This window comes from Pipistrellus hanaki (assembly GCF_964339955.1).
Source record: "Pipistrellus hanaki genome assembly, chromosome: 3".
Lineage (NCBI taxonomy): Eukaryota > Metazoa > Chordata > Mammalia > Chiroptera > Vespertilionidae > Pipistrellus > Pipistrellus hanaki.
The window spans coordinates 85,035,758-85,055,321 of NC_140505.1; the positions used below are offsets into that span (position 1 = coordinate 85,035,758).

Genomic DNA, 19,564 nt, shown 5'->3' on the forward strand with positions numbered 1-19,564 from the left:
TTGGACAAAGGAAAATTTGTCCTCCTGATGTGTAAGCCTGTGAAATAAAGGTGTTAAAATATGATGATATATAGAAATTTCAAGGTGCTTGATCTGTGCCCTCTTTTACATCTTTTTTCAAAATTAGTCTTTCAAGAGTCAAGAAATTATATGTACACAGGGAGAAAATGATGTTAGTTTTCCATAGGACTGAATTTAAGATATTTCTTATTTCCCTGAATAAGCAAATATATATCTATAGGTAAATAGTGTTATTTCAAAATTTTGTTCCTTCTGGTGTTATAAATACTTTGAAACACAAAATACACTTAGAAATGTTAATTTCTAGACCAGTGGTTAAAGTTATGAATATGCTCCTTACTTCGGCATGTATATATAGAACAGTCTTGAGACCTAGAACCTCATCCTCATTCTTTTTCTAGATGAGAGCATGCAAGTCCCAGAAAGCTTAAGTGACCGTGTGTTTGAAGGAAACTAAGTTTCCTGGCTATCTCAGCCTCAGAGAATGTTGGTCTTACTTCATTGCAACATTTTTGTTCTTACTTCAGGCTCTTCTTGTTATCTGTACAGCCATGTGGCTCCTCAGACATGTAAAAAAAACCTCATTTTGTGGTTGTTTATAAATTACTTATCTACCCTTAAATAAAATGGTGCTTACTTAAACTTTAACACTTTTCTTTGGTACTTTTATTTATGAAAAATAACCATGAAAAATTGTTTTCCGTGTTGATTCCATTTGTAGAACGTAGGATAATTTTTAAAACACACATAAATACATTTTACATATTTATTTAAAATAAGCACTTTCCAGAGAAAATTATTTCTCTCTTAGATTATTATACAATAAATATGGATTTATGGTTAGATTCTCTATTATTAAAAATGTATTATAAGCCCTGTTATGCCGAATTTTTGCATTTTTACAGTGGACCTAAATCTCTCAAAATGACTGGCACTGTCTAATCTGCGGGAATAGAAAGCTAAATAAGTTATAGTGGAATTATATATTTATAACGTGTCTTTATATGATTTACAGGAAGACCATGTACTCAGCTGCAGCTTCTAAATCCAGAACGATTTGCACGTCTAATCAAAGAAGTAATGAATACGTTCTGGCCTGGCAGAGAGCTGATCGTTCAATGGTATCCATTTGATGAAGACAAAAACCATCCATCTGTTTCATGGCTTAAAATGGTTTGGAGGAATCTCTACATACATTTTTCAGAGGATTTGACTTTATTTGATGAGATGCCACTCATCCCCAGAACTACACTAGAAGAAGGTCAGACGTGTGTGGAACTCATTAGACTCAGGATTCCGTCATTAGTCATTTTAGATAACGAATCTGAAGCACAACTTCCAGAATTTTTAGCTGACATTGTACAGAAACTTGGAGGGATTGTCCTTAAGAAATTAGATGCCTCCATAAAACACCCACTTGTTAAAAATTACATTCATTCACCATTACCAAGTGCTGTTTTGCAGATAATGGAGAAGATGCCATTGCAGAAATTATGTAATCAAATAGCTTCACTGCTTCCGACACACAAAGATGCCCTGAGGAAGTTCCTAGCCACTTTAACTGATAGCAGTGAAAAGGAAAAAAGAATAATTCAGGAATTGGCAATATTTAAACGAATTAACAATTCATCTGCTCAGGGAATTTCCTCTTATACAAAACTGAAAGGTTGTAAAGTCTTGCACCATGCTGCCAAACTTCCTCCAGATCTGCGGCTCTCTGTTTCAGTAATAGATAGTAATGATGAAGCTACTATTCGCTTGGCAAACATGTTGAAAATAGAGAAGTTAAAGACCCCTAGCTTCTTAAAGCTTGTTTTAAAAGATATCGAAAATGGATTTTATTCACATGTAGAGATAACACACCTTATGTTATGGGTCCTTGAGAATCTGTCCTCTCTTAAAAATGAGAATCCAAAAGTACTTGATTGGTTAATGCCATTAAAATTCATTCAGATTTCACAGGAAAGAATGGTATCAGCCAGTGAACTCTTTGATCCAGATATAGAAGTACTAAAAGATCTCTTTTATAGTGAAGAAGAAACTTGCTTCCCACCTTCAGTTTTCACCTCACCAGATATTCTTCACTCTTTAAGACAGATTGGTTTAAAAAACGAAGCCAGTCTCAAAGAGAAAGATGTTGTACAAGTGGCAAAAAAAATTGAAGCCTTACAGGTCAATGCTTGTCCAAATGAGGACATTCTCACAAAGAAAGCCAAAACACTCTTATTGGTTTTAAATAGGAATCATACACTGTTGCAGTCATCTGAAGGAATGATGACACTGAAGAAAATAAAATGGGTCCCAGCTTGCAAGAAAAGGCCTCCAAATTATCCAGGTTCTTTAGTATGGAAAGGGGATCTCTGTAGTCTTTGTGCACCACCAGATATGTGTGATGCAGCCCATGCAATTCTAGTTGGCTCAGCACTTCCTCTTGTTGAAAGTATCCATGTAAACTTGGAAAAAGCTCTAGGTATCTTCACAAAACCTAGCATTAGTGCTGTCTTGGAACACTTTAAAATTGTTGTTGAGTGGTATACTTCGAAAACTTTTAGTGATGAAGACTACTACCAATTCCAACATATTTTGCTTGAAATTTATGGATTCATGCATGATCATTTAAATCAAGGGAAAGATGCGTTTAGAGCCTTAAAATTTCCCTGGGTTTGGACTGGCAAAAAATTTTGTCCCCTCGCCCAAGCTGTTATAAAACCATTCCATGATCTTGACCTTCAACCTTATTTGCATAATGTGCCCAAAACCATGGCAAAATTCCACCAACTGTTTAAGGTCTGTGGTTCAATAGAGGAGCTAACATCAGATCATATATCCATGGTTATTCAGAAGGTATATCTCAAAAGTGATCAAGATCTCAGTGAACAAGAAAGCAAACAAAATCTTCATCTTATGTTGAATATTATCAGATGGCTATATAGCAATCAGATTCCAGTAAGCCCCAACACACCAGTTCCTATACATCATAACAGAAACCCTTCTAAACTAATCATGAAGTCAATTCATGAATGCTGTTATTGTGACATCAAAGTTGATGACCTTAATGACTTATTGGAAGATTCTGTGGAACCAATCATTTTGGTACATGAGGACATACCCATGAAAACTGCAGAATGGCTGAAAGTTCCATGCCTTAGTACGAGATTGATCAACCCTGAAAACATGGGATTTGAACAGTCTGGACAAAGAGAACCACTTACTGTAAGAATTAAAAATATTTTGGAAGAATATCCTTCAGTGTCAGATATTTTTAAAGAACTACTTCAAAATGCAGATGATGCAAATGCAACAGAATGCAGTTTCATGATTGACATGAGAAGAAATATGGATATTAGAGAGAATCTCCTGGACCCAGGGATGGCAGCATGTCATGGACCTGCTTTGTGGTCATTCAATAATTCTGAATTCTCAGATTCAGATTTTGTTAACATAACTAGGTTAGGGGAATCTTTAAAAAGAGGAGAAGTAGACAAAGTTGGTAAATTTGGCCTTGGATTTAATTCTGTGTACCATATTACTGACATTCCTATCATTATGAGTCGAGAATTCATGATAATGTTTGATCCAAACATAAACCATATCAGTAAACACATTAAAGACAGATCTAATCCAGGGATCAAAATTAATTGGAGTAAACAACAGAAAAGACTTAGGAAGTTTCCTAATCAGTTCAAACCATTTATAGACGTTTTTGGCTGTCAGTTACCCTTGACTGTAGAAACACCTTATAGCTACAGTGGAACTCTTTTCCGCCTGTCCTTTAGAACTCAGCAGGAAGCGAAAGTGAGTGAAGTTAGTAATACCTGTTATAATACAGCAGATATTTACTCTCTTGTGGATGAATTTAGTTTGTGTGGACACAGGCTTATCATTTTCACTCAGAGTGTAAACTCAATGTATTTGAAGTACTTGAAAATTGAGGAAAGCAATCCCAGCTTAGCACAAGATACAATAATAATTAAAAAAAATATATGCTCTTCCAAAGCATTGAATGCACCTATCTTAAGTGTTTTAAAAGAAGCTGCTGAGCTTATGAAAACTTGCAGCAGCAGCAGCAATAAAAAGCCTCCTACTGATGCACCAAAGTCATCTTGCATTCTTCAGATCACAGTTGAAGAATTTCACCATGTGTTCAGAAGGATTGCTGATTTACATTCACCTCTTTTTAGAGGTCCAGATGATGACCCAGCTGCTCTCTTTGAAATGGCTAAATCTGGCCAATCAAAAAAGCCATCGGACGAGTTGTCACAAAAAACAGTAGAATGCACCACGTGGCTTATATGTACCTGCATGGATACAGGAGAGGCTCTGAAGTTTTCCCTGAGTGAAAGTGGAAGAAGGCTAGGACTGGTTCCTTGTGGTGCAGTAGGAGTTCTGCTGTCTGAAGTCCAGGACCAGAAGTGGACTGTGAAACCACACATTGGAGAGGTGTTTTGCTATTTGCCTTTACGAATAAAAACAGGATTGCCAGTCCACATCAATGGGTGTTTTGCTGTAACTTCCAATAGAAAAGAAATCTGGAAGACAGATACAAAAGGACGATGGAATACCACCTTCATGAGACACGTTATTGTGAAAGCTTACTTAGAGGCACTCAGTGTCCTACGTAACCTGGCCACCAGTGGGGAGTTAATGGATTATACTTACTATGCAGTGTGGCCTGATCCTGATACAGTTCATGATGATTTTTCTGTAATTTGTCAAGGATTTTATGAAGATATAGCTCATGGAAAAGGGAAAGAATTGACCAGAGTCTTCTCTGATGGAACTACATGGGTTTCCATGAAGAATGTGAGATTTCTAGATGACTCTATACTTAAAAGAAGAGATGTTGGTCCAGCAGCCTTCAAGATATTTTTAAAATACCTCAAGAAGACTGGGTCAAAAGACCTTTGTGCTGTTGAACTTCCTGCTTCAGTAAAATTAGGATTTGAAGAAGCTGGCTGTAAACAGATACTGCTTGAGAATACATTTTCAGAGAAACAGTTTTTTTCAGAAGTATTTTTTCCAAACATTCAAGAAATTGAAGCAGAACTCAGAGATCCTTTAATGAATTTTGTTTTAAATGAAAAAATTGAGGAATTCTCAGGAATTCTTCGTGTTACTCCATGTATTCCTTGCTCTTTAGAGGGACATCCTTTGGTTTTACCATCAAGATTAATTCATCCTGAAGGAAGAGTTGCAAAGTTATTTGATACTAAAGATGGACGATTTCCTTATGGTTCTACTCAGGATTATCTTAATCCTATTATTTTGATTAAGCTAGTTCAGTTAGGTATGGCAAAAGATGATATTTTATGGGATGACATGCTAGAACGTACAGAATCAGTAACAGAAATCAATAAAAGTGATCATGCTGCTGCTTGTCTAAGAAGTAGTATCCTATTAAGTCTTATTGATGAAAAGCTGAAAATAAGGGATCCTAGAGCAAAGGATTTTGCTGCAAAGTATCAAACAATCCCCTTCCTTCCATTTCTAACAAAACCAGCAGGTTTTTCTTTGGACTGGAAAGGTAACAGTTTTAAGCCTGAAACCATGTTTGCAGCAACTGACCTTTACACAGCTGAGCATCAAGATATAGTTTGTCTTTTGCAGCCAATTCTAAATGAAAACTCACATTCCTTCAGAGGTTGTGGTTCAGTGCCATTGGCTGTTAAGGAGTTTTTGGGACTACTAAGGAAGCCAACGGTTGATCTGGTTGTAAACCAATTGAAAGAAGTTGCAAAATCAGTTAATGATGGAGTTACATTATACCAAGAGAATATCACCAATGCTTGCTACAAATATCTTCATGAAGCAATGATGCAAAATGAAACCATTAAGTTATCAATTGTTGAAAAGTTAAAAACCTTTAGCTTCATTCTAGTTGAGAATACATATGTTGATTCAGAGAAAGTTTCTTTTCATTTGAATTTTGAAGCAGCGCCATACCTTTATCAGTTGCCTAATAAATATAAAAATAATTTCCGTGAACTTTTTGAAAGTGTGGGTGTAAGACAGTCATTTACTGTTGAAGATTTTGCCCTTGTTTTGGAATCCATTGATCAAAAAAGGGGAACAAAGCAAATAACGGAAGAGACTTTTCAGCTTTGCCGGCGAATAATTAGTGAAGGAATATGGAGTGTCATTAGAGAAAAGAAACAAGAATTTTGTGAGAAAAATTATGGCAAAATATTATTGCCAGATACTAATCTTAAACTTCTTCCTGCTAAATCTTTATGCTACAATGATTGTCCTTGGATAAAAGTAAAGGATACCACTGTAAAATATTGTCATGCTGATATACCCAGGGAAGTAGCTGTAAAACTAGGAGCAGTACCAAAACGGCATAAAGCCTTAGAAAGATATGCATCTAATATCTGTTTTACAACACTTGGTTCAGAATTTGGACAGAAAGAAAAACTCACCAGCAGAATTAAGAGTATCCTTAATGCCTATCCTTCAGAAAAGGAGATGTTGAAAGAACTTCTTCAAAATGCTGATGATGCAAAGGCCACAGAAATCTGTTTTGTGTTTGATCCTAGACAACATCCAGTAGATAGAATATTTGATGATAAGTGGGCCCCATTGCAGGGGCCAGCACTTTGTGTGTATAACAACCAACCTTTTACAGACGATGATGTCAGAGGAATTCAGAATCTTGGAAAAGGCACCAAAGAAGGAAATCCTTATAAAACTGGACAGTATGGAATAGGATTCAATTCTGTGTATCATATTACAGACTGTCCTTCTTTTATTTCTGGCAATGATATCCTGTGTATTTTTGATCCTCATGCCAGATACGCACCAGGAGCCACATCCATTAGTCCCGGACGTATGTTTAGAGATTTGGATGCAGATTTTAGGACACAGTTCTCAGATGTCCTGGATCTTTATTTGGGAACCCACTTTAAACTGGATAATTGCACAATGTTTAGATTTCCTCTTCGTAATGCAGAAATGGCAAAAATTTCAGAAATTTCTTCAGTTCCATCATCAGACAGAATGGTCCAGAATCTTTTGGACAAATTGCGGTCAGATGGGGCAGAACTTTTAATGTTTCTTAATCACATGGAAAAAATTTCTATTTGTGAAATAGATAAAACTACTGGAGCTCTAAATGTGCTGTATTCCGTAAAGGGCAAAATCACTGATGGAGACAGATTGAAAAGGAAACAATTTCATGCATCTGTAATTGACAGTGTTACTAAAAAGAGGCAGCTCAAAGACATACCAGTTCAACAGATCACCTATACAATGGATACTGAGGACTCTGAAGGAAATCTTACTACATGGCTAATTTGTAATAGATCAGGTTTTTCAAGTATGGAGAAAGTATCTAAGAGCGTTATATCAGCTCACAAGAACCAAGATATTACTCTCTTCCCTCGTGGTGGAGTAGCTGCTTGCATTACTCACAACTATAAAAAACCCCACAGGGCCTTCTGTTTTTTGCCTCTCTCTTTAGAGACGGGATTACCATTTCATATGAATGGCCACTTTGCTCTAGATTCAGCCAGAAGAAATCTGTGGCGTGATGATAATGGAGTTGGTGTTCGAAGTGACTGGAATAACAGCTTAATGACAGCATTAATAGCTCCAGCATATGTGGAATTACTAATCCAGTTAAAAAAGCGCTATTTCCCTGGTTCTGATCCAACATTATCAGTTTTACAGAACACGTCTATTCATGTTGTAAAGGACACTTTAAAGAAGTTTTTATCATTTTTCCCAGTTAACAGGCTTGATCTACAACCAGATTTATATTGTCTAGTGAAAGCACTTTATGGTTGCATTCATGAAGATATGAAACGTCTTTTACCTGTTGTACGGGCTCCAAATATTGATGGCTCTGATTTGCATTCTGCGGTTATAATTACTTGGATTAATATGTCTACTTCAAATAAAACTAGACCGTTTTTTGACAATTTACTACAGGATGAATTACAACACCTTAAAAATGCAGATTATAATATCACTACACGGAAAACCGTAGCAGAGAATGTCTATAGACTGAAGCACCTACTTTTAGAAATTGGTTTCAACTTGGTGTACAACTGTGATGAAACAGCTAATCTGTTCCACTGTCTTGTAGATGCAGATATTCCTGTTAGTTATGTAACTCCTGCTGATGTTAGGTCTTTCTTAATGACATTTTCCTCTCCTGATACTAATTGCCATATTGGGAAGCTGCCTTGTCGACTCCAGCAGACTAACCTAAAACTTTTTCATAGTTTAAAACTTTTAGTTGATTATTGTTTTAAGGATGCAGAAGAAAATGAGATGGAAGTGGAGGGACTTCCCCTTCTCATTACACTGGACAGTGTTTTGCAAACTTTTGATGCAAAACGACCCAAGTTTCTAACAACATACCATGAATTGATTCCATCACGCAAAGATTTGTTCATGAATACATTATATTTGAAATACGGTAATATTTTATTGAACTGTAAAGTTGCAAAAGTGTTTGACATTTCCAGCTTTGCTGATTTGTTGTCCTCTGTATTGCCTCGTGAGTATAAGACCAAAAACTGTACGAAGTGGAAAGATAATTTTGCAAGCGAGTCCTGGCTTAAGAATGCATGGCATTTTATCAGTGAATCTGTAAATGTGAAAGAAGAACAAGAAGAAACAAAACCAACATTTGACATTGTTGTTGATATCCTAAAAGACTGGGCATTGCTTCCAGGAACAAAGTTTACTGTTTCAGCCAATCAGCTTGTAGTTCCTGAAGGGGATGTTCTGCTTCCTCTAAGCCTCATGCACATTGCAGTTTTTCCAAATGCCCAAAGTGATAAAGTCTTTCATGCTCTCATGAAAGCTGGCTGTATTCAGCTTGCCTTGAACAAAATATGTTCAAAAGATAGTGCATTTGTTCCTCTGTTGTCATGTCACACGGCAAACATAGACAGCCCCACAAGCATTTTGAGGGCTGTACATTATATGGTTCAAACTTCTACATTTAGAGCTGAAAAATTAGTAGAAAATGACTTTGAAGCACTTTTGATGTATTTCAACTGCAATTTGAGTCACTTGATATCCCAAGATGACATAAAAATTTTAAAGTCACTTCCATGCTACAAATCCATCAGTGGTCGCTACATGAGCATTGCAAAATTTGGAACATGCTATGTACTTACAAAAAGTATTCCTTCAGCTGAAGTGGAAAAGTGGACACAATCATCATCATCTGCATTTCTTGAAGAAAAAATACACTTAAAAGAACTATATGAGGTGCTTGGTTGTGTACCTATAGATGATCTAGAGGTATATTTGAAACACCTCTTACCAAGAATTGAAAATCTCTCATATGATGCAAAATTAGAACATTTAATCTATCTTAAGAATAGATTATCAAATATTGAGGAATTGTCAGAGATCAAAGAACAGCTTTTTGAAAAACTGGAAAGTTTATTGATAATCTATGATGCCAACAGTCGACTAAAGCAAGCAAAGCATTTCTATGATAGAACTGTGAGGGTTTTTGAAGTTATGCTTCCCGAAAATTTGTTTATTCCTAAGGACTTCTTTAAAAAATTGGAACAACTTATAAAACCCAAAAATCAAGTTGCATTTATGACCTCCTGGGTGGAATTCTTAAGAAACATTGGACTGAAATACATGCTTTCTCAGCAGCAGTTGTTACAGTTTGCTAAGGAAATCTCTGTGAGAGCTAATACAGAAAACTGGTCTAAAGAAACTTTGCAAAATACAGTTGATATACTTCTCCATCATATATTCCAAGAACGAATGGACTTGTTATCTGGAAACTTTTTGAAAGAACTGTCTTTAATACCATTCTTATGTCCCGAGAGGGCCCCTGCTGAATTCATTAGATTTCATCCTCAATATCAAGAGGTAAATGGAACACTTCCTCTTATAAAGTTCAGTGGAGCACAAGTGAATCCAAAATTCAAGCAATGTGATGTACTTCAGTTGTTATGGACATCCTGCCCTATTCTTCCAGATAAAGCCACACCTTTGAGTATCAAAGAACAAGAAGGTAGTGACCTTGGTCCCCAAGAACAGCTTGAACAAGTCTTGAGTATGCTTAATGTTAACCTGGACCCCCCTCTTGATAAGGTCATTAATAACTGCAGAAACATATGCAACATTACAACTTTGGATGAAGAAATGGTGAAAACGAGAGCAAAGGTCTTAAGGAGCATATATGAATTTCTCAGTACAGAAAAAAGGGAGTTTCGTTTTCAGCTGCGGGGGGTTGCTTTTGTGATGGTAGAAGATGGTTGGAAACTTCTGAAGCCTGAAGAGGTGGTGATAAATCTAGAATATGAATCTGATTTTAAACCTTATTTGTACAAACTACCTTTAGAACTTGGTACCTTTCATCAGTTGTTCAAACATTTAGGTACTGAAGATATTATTTCAACTAAGCAATATGTTGAAGTGTTGAGCCGCATATTCAAAAGTTCTGAAGGAAAACAATTAGATCCTAATGAAATGCGTACAGTTAAAAGAGTAGTTTCTGGCTTGTTCAAGAGTTTACAAAATGATTCAGTGAAGGTGAGGAGTGATCTGGAGAATGTACGCGATCTTGCCCTTCATCTTCCAAGCCAGGATGGTAGATTGGTCAAGTCCAGCATCTTAGTGTTTGATGATGCACCACATTACAAAAGTAGAATCCAGGGGAATATTGGTGTGCAAATGTTGGTTGATCTTAGCCAGTGCTACTTAGGGAAAGACCACGGATTTCATACTAAGTTGATAATGCTTTTTCCTCAAAAACTCAGACCTCGTTTATTGAGCAGTATTCTTGAAGAGCAGTTAGATGAGGAGACCCCCAAAGTTTGTCAGTTTGGAGCCTTGTGTTCTCTTCAGGGAAGACTGCAGTTACTCTTGTCTTCTGAACAATTCATTACAGGACTAATTAGAATCATGAAGCATGAAAATGATAATGCTTTCCTGGCCAATGAAGAAAAAGCCATAAGACTTTGCAAAGCGCTAAGAGAAGGATTGAAAGTGTCCTGTTTTGAAAAGCTTCAAACAACATTAAGAGTTAAAGGTTTTAATCCTATTCCCCACAGTAAAAGTGAAACTTTTGCTTTTTTGAAGAGATTTGGTAATGCTGTCATCCTGCTCTACATACAACATTCAGACAGTAAAGACATTAATTTCCTATTAGCATTAGCAATGACGCTTAAATCAGCCACTGACAATTTGATTTCTGACACTTCATATTTAATTGCTATGCTAGGATGCAATGATATTTACAGAATCAGTGAGAAACTTGACAGTTTAGGAGTAAAATATGACTCTTCAGAACCATCAAAACTTGAGCTTCCAATGCCGGGCACTCCAATACCTGCTGAAATTCATTATACTTTGCTTATGGATCCAATGAATGTTTTCTACCCAGGAGAATATGTTGGGTACCTTGTTGATGCTGAAGGTGGTGATATCTATGGATCATACCAGCCAACATACACATATGCAATTATTGTACAAGAAGTTGAAAGAGAAGATGCTGACAATTCTAGTTTTCTAGGAAAGATCTATCAGATTGATATTGGTTATAGTGAATATAAAATAGTTAGCTCTCTTGATCTTTATAAGTTTTCAAGGCCTGAGGAAAGCTCTCAAAGCAGAGACAGTGCCCCTTCTACACCAACCAGCCCTACAGACTTCCTAGCACCTGGTGTACGAAACATCCCTCCTCTTTTCTCTGGTAAAGAAAGCCACAAGACCTCTTCAAAACACCATTCCCCCAAAAAGCTTAAGGTGAATTCTTTACCAGAGATTTTAAAAGAAGTGACAACAGTGGTGGAGCAAGCTTGGAAGCTTCCAGAATCTGAAAGAAAAAAGATTATTAGACGGTTATATTTGAAATGGCATCCTGACAAAAATCCAGAGAATCATGACATTGCTAATGAAGTTTTTAAACATTTGCAGAATGAAATTAACAGATTAGAGAAACAGGCTTTTGTAGATCAAAATGCAGACAGAGCCTCAAGGCGGACATTTTCAACCTCAGCAGCCCGATTTCAGTCAGACAAGTACTCATTTCAAAGATTTTATACTTCATGGAATCAAGAAGCAACAAGCCATAAATCTGAAAGGCAACAACAAAATAAAGAAAAATGCCCACCCTCAGCTGGACAGACTTACTCTCAACGGTTCTTTGTTCCTCCCACTTTCAAGTCAGTTGGTAATCCAGTTGAAGCACGTAGGTGGTTGAGACAAGCTAGAGCAAATTTTTCAGCTGCCAGGAATGACCTTCATAAAAATGCCAACGAATGGGTATGCTTTAAATGTTACCTTTCTACCAAATTAGCTTTGATTGCTGCTGACTATGCTGTGAGGGGAAAGTCTGATAAAGATGTAAAGCCAACTGCACTTGCACAAAAAATAGAGGAATATAGTCAGCAACTTGAAGGACTCACAAATGATGTCCATACTTTGGAAGCTTATGGTGTGGACAGTTTAAAAACAAGATATCCTGACTTGCTTCCTTTCCCACAGATTCCAAATGACAGGTTCACTTCTGAGGTTGCTATGAGGGTAATGGAATGTACTGCCTGTATCATAATAAAACTTGAAAATTTTATACAACAAAAATTGTGAAAGTATTTAAAAAAAAAAAAAGTAGAGCTACATCATGAATGAATTGCTATCCTTCCTGACTTCATTGCCACTTATTGAGGAATTGTAGATTGTTTGAGAAGAATTTTGGAGTTCTTAGGAATATCAATATTCATAGAAGATTTTGACAGAATCTAAAAGAAAATTATTTTTAAGATGATGGTGAACTGAAAAATTGCTAGATGTATTTGAATGACTAGGATCGTACCATATAGAACTGCACTTTACATCATCAAAGCTTAGCAGTTTGTTAGAAAAGAATATGTCTGTTTAGGATGAATTTTATGTTTTTAACATATTTTGCAAAAGTTACTTTTGAAGGGGCTAATGAAACACTGGAATATCATTACTTTAAACAAAAAAGGGGAATTAAGTCTTGGAATTTTATCCTTTATTTAAATGGATCCTCTTGGATGTGCTGTTTTCTTATCAGCTGGATCTGATTATGAATTTGTTGCAATTTTACATCCTAAATACTCAGTACATTTGAAAAACGGTACCATATTCTAATCCTGAATATTACTTGATTTAGAATAGGCAGATAGTACTTCTAGGGTTCACTGAGTGCATATTGCATCTGTATTCTAAAAGTTTTTTACACCTTATGTTTACAGGTTTCCTCTTTCATGAAGATAGCATATGGGAAACTCAAAATTGTGGCAGTTCTTATCACCAGATGTTATTATATTGCTTCCAAGAACTGCTTACCAAAACATTTATCAACTGGTAGATTTGTTTTAAGTTTGTACGTATTTTCCACAAATGCCATAATTTATGTAGTGTGGTTGAATAGGATGCAATCTTTTGTTGTCTAAAGGTGCTGCAGTTAAAAATCTTATGTCTTGGATTTTACTTTGAAAAACATTGAAAAAAATGTATTGTGACAATATTCAGTAGTTTATAAAAGAGTAATTATCAGCTTGTATTTTCCCTATGAGTGATTCTAAACTGACAGCTAAATTATTTTTGAATGTCCTACCATAGGTATTTACTTAACATATTTCTTTTGGCGAATGTAAAAGAAAGGTAACAATTAGTTTAAGTATGTGTGCTGGCTATAAATGATGCTAAATATAATATTTTGTGCAATTAAAGACTTATAGAACATTAAAACGTTTTTACTTTTATTGGTAATAAGGAATGCACCGCAACAATTCTATTGTTTCTGGTTGTGAAGCCCTGTAATTATTTCTGCTGTTATATTAAGTGCCATAATTTTAATAAAGCAAATGTATATATGAAATCATTGTGACTGGTATTTTCTGAGAAATAGTTCATTGAAAATCAAACTTAATATATCCCTATATTAAGTTTTGATATGTGTATTATGTATATGAGTTTATAGGAAATATTACAATTAAGTTTCCCTATATTTTTATCCTAGAATTTTAGTAGGTTTCTTTTGTATGATTGAATATAAAGTACTAGGTTTATAAGGTTGTTATTGAGTAAAAAGTTTATTTTACTTTATATTTTAGGAAATAAGATTAGTTGTTTTATATAGTATATTTAGATGGGGCAAAAGTAGGTTTAGAGTTGTGAATATGTAAAAGTTTATTCTGTATTATTATTTATTAATAGTATTATTTTCCATAAAAACAACTATAAAGCTACTTTTGCCCCACCTATATATTTATGGATTTGGAAATAGATACTTTAAATATGGTTCTTCTGTAGGTAGTGGCTGAATTGATATTTTCCTTATCTCAAGAGAGGGGTTCATGTTTGGGGCTAATTCACACTTGAGCCCTCACAGGTAGGAAATGTTCATCTTTATATCTGAGATGCAAGTCTTCAAAGTTAGACAGAGCAATGCTGCAAGTTCTGTCTTCTAGGACTACCCAGATTCTGGATCTTCAGCTTTCTGGGCGTTTTTAAAGAAGTATTTGCTACTTTGGAATTCAGTTTCAGCACTTAGAATGTATTTTATTGCTTTAAGGTATTAAAACTTACACAGGAAACCTTGTCTGGCCTTTATGATAGTTGATCCAGTTGGAGTTTTATGGGGATTCTTTTTTTAGACTTTCTTTTAAAAAATATTTATTGTTGATAGTATTTTAGAGATCTGCCATTCTACACCCACTCTTCACCCAACCCAAACCCCTACACACCCCTTAATGTCTTCACTAACCTATTGCCCGTGTCCCTGTATACTTTCTTTTTTTAAAAATTACAGGGTCAGCCCTAGCCTGTGTGACTCAGTTGGTTGGGTGGGTGGTTGGGTGGGTGTCCTGTGCACCAAAAGGTTGCCAGTTTGATTCCTAGTCAGCACACATGCCCAGGTTGTGGGCTCAATCCCTGGTAGAGGGCATGTAGGAGGCAGCTGAAAGATGTTTTGATCTACATCTGTGTTTCTCTTCCTCTCCTCTCTAAAAATCAATTTAAAAATTTGAAATAAAGTTACAGGTTCACAAACCTTTGTATGAAACCCTTGGATTAAGTTTTAGGATGTTTTTAATGTAGCATTCTCATCAGGGTTGATGCTTTTGCAGTGAAATCTGTGAATGTTCACACCAAATTGAATACATAGATCAGATAAATAGCCTCATCTAAATTTAGGTCAGGTTTTGCTACTGACATTTGGGAAATTTTCATTTGGGGAGCATTTAGAATTTGAAATTCAAGGCAAGAAATTTTAGGCCTTAACTAATTAAGATTTTTCTTTCTTTTCCTCTGTTATGCTTTTTTGTATTAAAAGAGAAATGGAAACTCAACCTGTACAGTAGCTGCTCCTGAGTAGCATGCAGTGTAGAACGGTTGGAACAGGCTTCTGCCCTTGAGCAGGTTCTGCCAGGTTGGAGAGGGAAGAAAGTTTCCTGGGCAGAAGGGCTGCATTGTTCATAGCCTCCATGAGAAAACTAGTGAACACCTGCACAGTCCAATTAGTTAAACACCAAGCTGGAGGGGGAGTGTGGTGTGCTGAGAGCCCAGGAATGTTGTTGGTAAATGTTCAAATTGTGTTTAATAAAGTTGTTTCCAGGTCTGATTGGGGATGGGTGGGATTTTCTTCTATCTGTGCAAGTTTGCTGTACTTTTTTTTTTTTTTTAGATGTTAAGAATTTGTAGTGCTGGTAGAAAATAAGAAATAGAAAAGATTTTAACTAGTCATGTATTAATCAGGGGTTGCAATCGATACTAAATATTATTTCACAAACCAAGAGTCTGATTTTATAAAGTTACTAGAGGCCCAGCGCACAAAATTCATGCACAGGTAGGGTCCCTAGGCCTGGCTGGTCATCAGGGCCAATCGGGGCCTTCAAGCTGCCACCCTGGGCCTCCCTTCATTCCACACTGCCCCCTGGTGGTCAGCACATATCATAGTGAGCGATTGGTCTCACAGTTGACAATTTGCATATTAGGCATATATTAGGCATTGTGTATATGTAAGTACACAGGATGGACAGTTATGAGTCCTACCACCTACTAGCTGTTTATGACAAAACACATTTGGACTTCAGTTCTTTCACTTGTCAAAGGAGTATTATTCCATCTACACATTTATGTAGATTGGTATTTTGGATGGAATGAAACAACATACCAAAGTTTTTCCATGTGAAAACAGCTGTTCAAATGTAGGGTCACAATTTAATTTCCAGTAGATATTGTATGACCTAGTGATTTGTTCTACCTGAACCATTTTTATCACCAGTAACTTGGGGAAAATAATACATACCTCAAAGAGTTGTGAGGATTAAAGAAAATAAGATGCTCAAACTGTGAAGTTTAGGGGAAAATGTAAGTTGATTTTTATTGCTCGTTGACTATAAAGAAAGCATGATTAATTTTGTATGATTTATTCCTTTGACTACATATTGAAAATCAGATCAACCTTAAAGCCCATTTAAAATATGAACATTTTCTTGCAAAATAAAGAGAGGACTCACAGGTTTGAGTAATATAATGAAAATACATCATAGAACTTTGGGTCATCTTAGTATTGACTAATGCTACTTTTAAGGGGAGTTAGATAGCCACAACTGGACATCATAAATTAACTCCACACAGCAATTCACTATTTCATTGTAGATTGACATGTACAAGAAAGGGAAAGAAAATTCACGAGATTCTTATAAAATCAACCTAGTAACATTCTTTTGTCATTTCTTTGGCTTTTGCATCTACCACCCACACAACATTCATCTGAACTCTTTCATTGGCACAGTTTTCTTTCCGAGTTCTTTTTGAAAGTGTGTCCTACTTCCATCCACCACCTCAGTTTTCCAGGGTGTCAAGTTGCTCTAAGTGTGAAGGTTAGAAGTCTTTAAAGTTCACTGAAACAAGGCAGATTCTCCATGGAAGGTGTGGGTGGTTTAGGTACAGATGTGACTGTGTTCATGACATGTGGTACTTGTGCCAGCCACAGACAGGTAAAGCTTCCCATCTGGACACACACAAATTTCATAGAGTCTTTGAGAGCTGCCAGCAGGACCCTGAGTCCCCTGAACCAACTTGGGTAAACATACAGTTTCAGTATCAAGCACAAGCTGTTTGGGAGAAAATGAGAGATTAATTGGTAAGGAGGAATGAACATGATAAGCATAAAATTCATATTCTCAAAATTCTCTAAACATTAGTTTTTCTCAGCATAGAAAATGAAATAAGCACCTGCTTTTACTTGTTATAATTATCTGAATTTTTATAGCCTATTTCTATTTTACATTCAGGCAAAGTGTTAATAATTCTCCAATTTGGAGTGAAATCATATTTACTTTCATCCATTGTACAAGTTGAGCTAGGAAAATTTATAATGCTACACTCACAAAAATGCCTTTCAGAATTACCTGACAAAAGCAAAACTAGAATTCTTTTGCTGATTCACATATATCTTGTGATCCACTTTGACAGCTCCTCCCTATTAGGATAAATTGCAAGCCACAGAAATAGATTAAATATTTTTTACCTGTGAATGTTGGAATTTCTCCTGATTTTATTTCCTTGAAAGGTAATTACATTTATCCTATTAGCTATCAACTATTTCTCTAGCTTTAAACATATTTGAAACTCCTGCCTTCTATTAGATGCAAAAAAGCAGTAGATAGTGATAAAAGCCAACTAAAATAAAAGCTACTGAATTTTGTGTTTCTATTATAGTTAAACTGAAATGCAAGCAAATGGCCATTGGTTGAGATTTGGAAAAGTTTTTGATAATGAAGGCAATAAGAATTGTCGCACTGAGCTGAGACCGGTTTGGCTTGGGGACTGAAGGGTCCGGGTTTGATTCTGGTCAAGGGCATGTACCTTGGTTGCGGGCATATCCCCAGTAGGGGGTGTGCAAGAGGCAGCTGATTGATGACTCTCTCTCATCGATGTTTCTAACTCTCTATCTCTCTCCCTTCTTCTCTGTACAAAAATCAATAAAATATATTTTTAAAAAAAGAAAAAAGAAAAAAAGAATTGTCGCACTGAGCTGCAAACCGTACCTATCCTAGGGTGCTCACCTCTTAGGAGGAATTAAAGCATGTTGTGGGTAGGCATAATGATCTTTTTTGCCAACAAATTTAGAACCTTTATTTTATTTGGCTCTCATCCTTGAACTCCAGTCTTTTAATAAATTGATGTTTGCAGGTGTCCTTCCTCCTGGGACGCTGACTGCTGCCATGTGAAGCAGGGGTGAAACAGTATTAGTGTCATTACAGGAAAAGCTTTACCCTTATGGACTGGGACTCCTAGAATAAAAGTAATAAAATGTATATTTTTTAAAAGCAGAACCTATTTAATAGGTTATTGCCCAATGCTTTGGATTCTGTGGATATTTGCTTTTTCCCATGTGTGTTTGATTTTTTTTCTAGTTTGTCTGCCTTGCCTCTCTCCTTTCTTTTTTTTTTTTTTTCTTTTTTTTTCTTCTTTTTTTTTATGGATAATTGGTCAATTTTTTTCTAGCAAACTCTAGTCACTGGTAGTTCATGTACATCTTCATTGTTCATCTTATGCTTTTGAGGGACAATATTTTGTGGGAGGTCACACATTGCTTCACTCTGAACTGGCCCCTAGTAATAAGGGAGAGGAGCTTTAATTATGACTCAGACTGCTAAAATTGACAATTTATGGGGAGGGGGAGAATCATGTTATTTAAAAATTACAGTCCATATAAATGTTTTCAAGTTAATGCATTTTAAGAATATAATAACATCACAAATTAGTAATAAGATTCCAAATGTCTTGATTTCCATTTTTGCATTTATCTGTTAATGGCATCATAACTTTTTAAGTTAAAACTTGCAGGAGCTTTGCCAACGACTTTTAATTCCATTCACTGCCTATCAGCTGGGTCCTGTCTACATTAATAAGCTGGCCATTTGTTGCCTCAACAACCTTCTTCTTAATATTACATAATTTCAAAATGTTGCCACCCATATTACCATATTGGTGTTTTATAACCCTGTGACATAGTTAAGCAAATATTTTGCCTATTTGACAAATGAGAACATAGGGCACAGTGAGGCCTGTTCTCTTTCCTGAATTCAAATAGGTAATCTGTGAACTGACCTAGCACTAGAACAATCCATGTTGAGTAGCATGTGCTCCATTGCCTTGCTGTAACTGTGGCCTCTATCAGTAATGTTTTATTTCTGGACTTGAAGTTTCAGATTTTATCCTTATTGTAACTGACTTTTAAAGATCATATTTTCACTTAAACATAATTTGTCATAAGGAAGCCCAGTGCTGTAACAGATAATGGTTGTCACTTACAGGTACCTTCCAGTGACCATATTGAGAAAAGTTGAATCACTAGGAAATAGAAAAGTTGATATTCTCTGTAAAATCTGAAAGTCTGTAGTATTTTTTCAAAGCTGAAAATAGCAAGAGACTAGATGGCACAAATACCAGTCAAAGAAAGCTTCTGGATCCAATATGGAATTATTTTAAACTTTCTTGGACCTTCTTTCAATGCTAAATTAACATTTGTCTTTTTTTCACATTTTTTACTCTATGCTTTTCGTAACATTTCTTT

The 19,564-nt window shown here is 35.9% G+C and overlaps 2 protein-coding genes across 6 annotated transcripts in view; one reads left to right on the top strand and one right to left on the bottom strand.

Annotated features, from left to right (window-relative positions):
- The window catches only part of SACS (sacsin molecular chaperone), a 58,175-nt gene extending 44,259 nt beyond the window's left edge, over positions 1-13,916 (top strand). For all 3 annotated transcript variants that reach the window (XM_084879286.1, XM_084879287.1, XM_084879288.1), the window contains one exon: positions 1,037-13,916. In XM_084879286.1, coding sequence (XP_084735412.1) covers positions 1,037-12,594 — 11,558 coding nt within the window. In that variant the 3' untranslated portion in view covers positions 12,595-13,916. The remainder of the gene's footprint in view (positions 1-1,036) is intronic.
- A 1,652-nt stretch (positions 13,917-15,568) lies between these two features.
- Positions 15,569-19,564, bottom strand: part of SGCG (sarcoglycan gamma) — a 76,031-nt gene continuing 72,035 nt past the window's right edge. For all 3 annotated transcript variants that reach the window (XM_084879471.1, XM_084879470.1, XM_084879472.1), the window contains one exon: positions 15,569-17,096. In XM_084879471.1, coding sequence (XP_084735597.1) covers positions 16,923-17,096 — 174 coding nt within the window. In that variant the 3' untranslated portion in view covers positions 15,569-16,922. The remainder of the gene's footprint in view (positions 17,097-19,564) is intronic.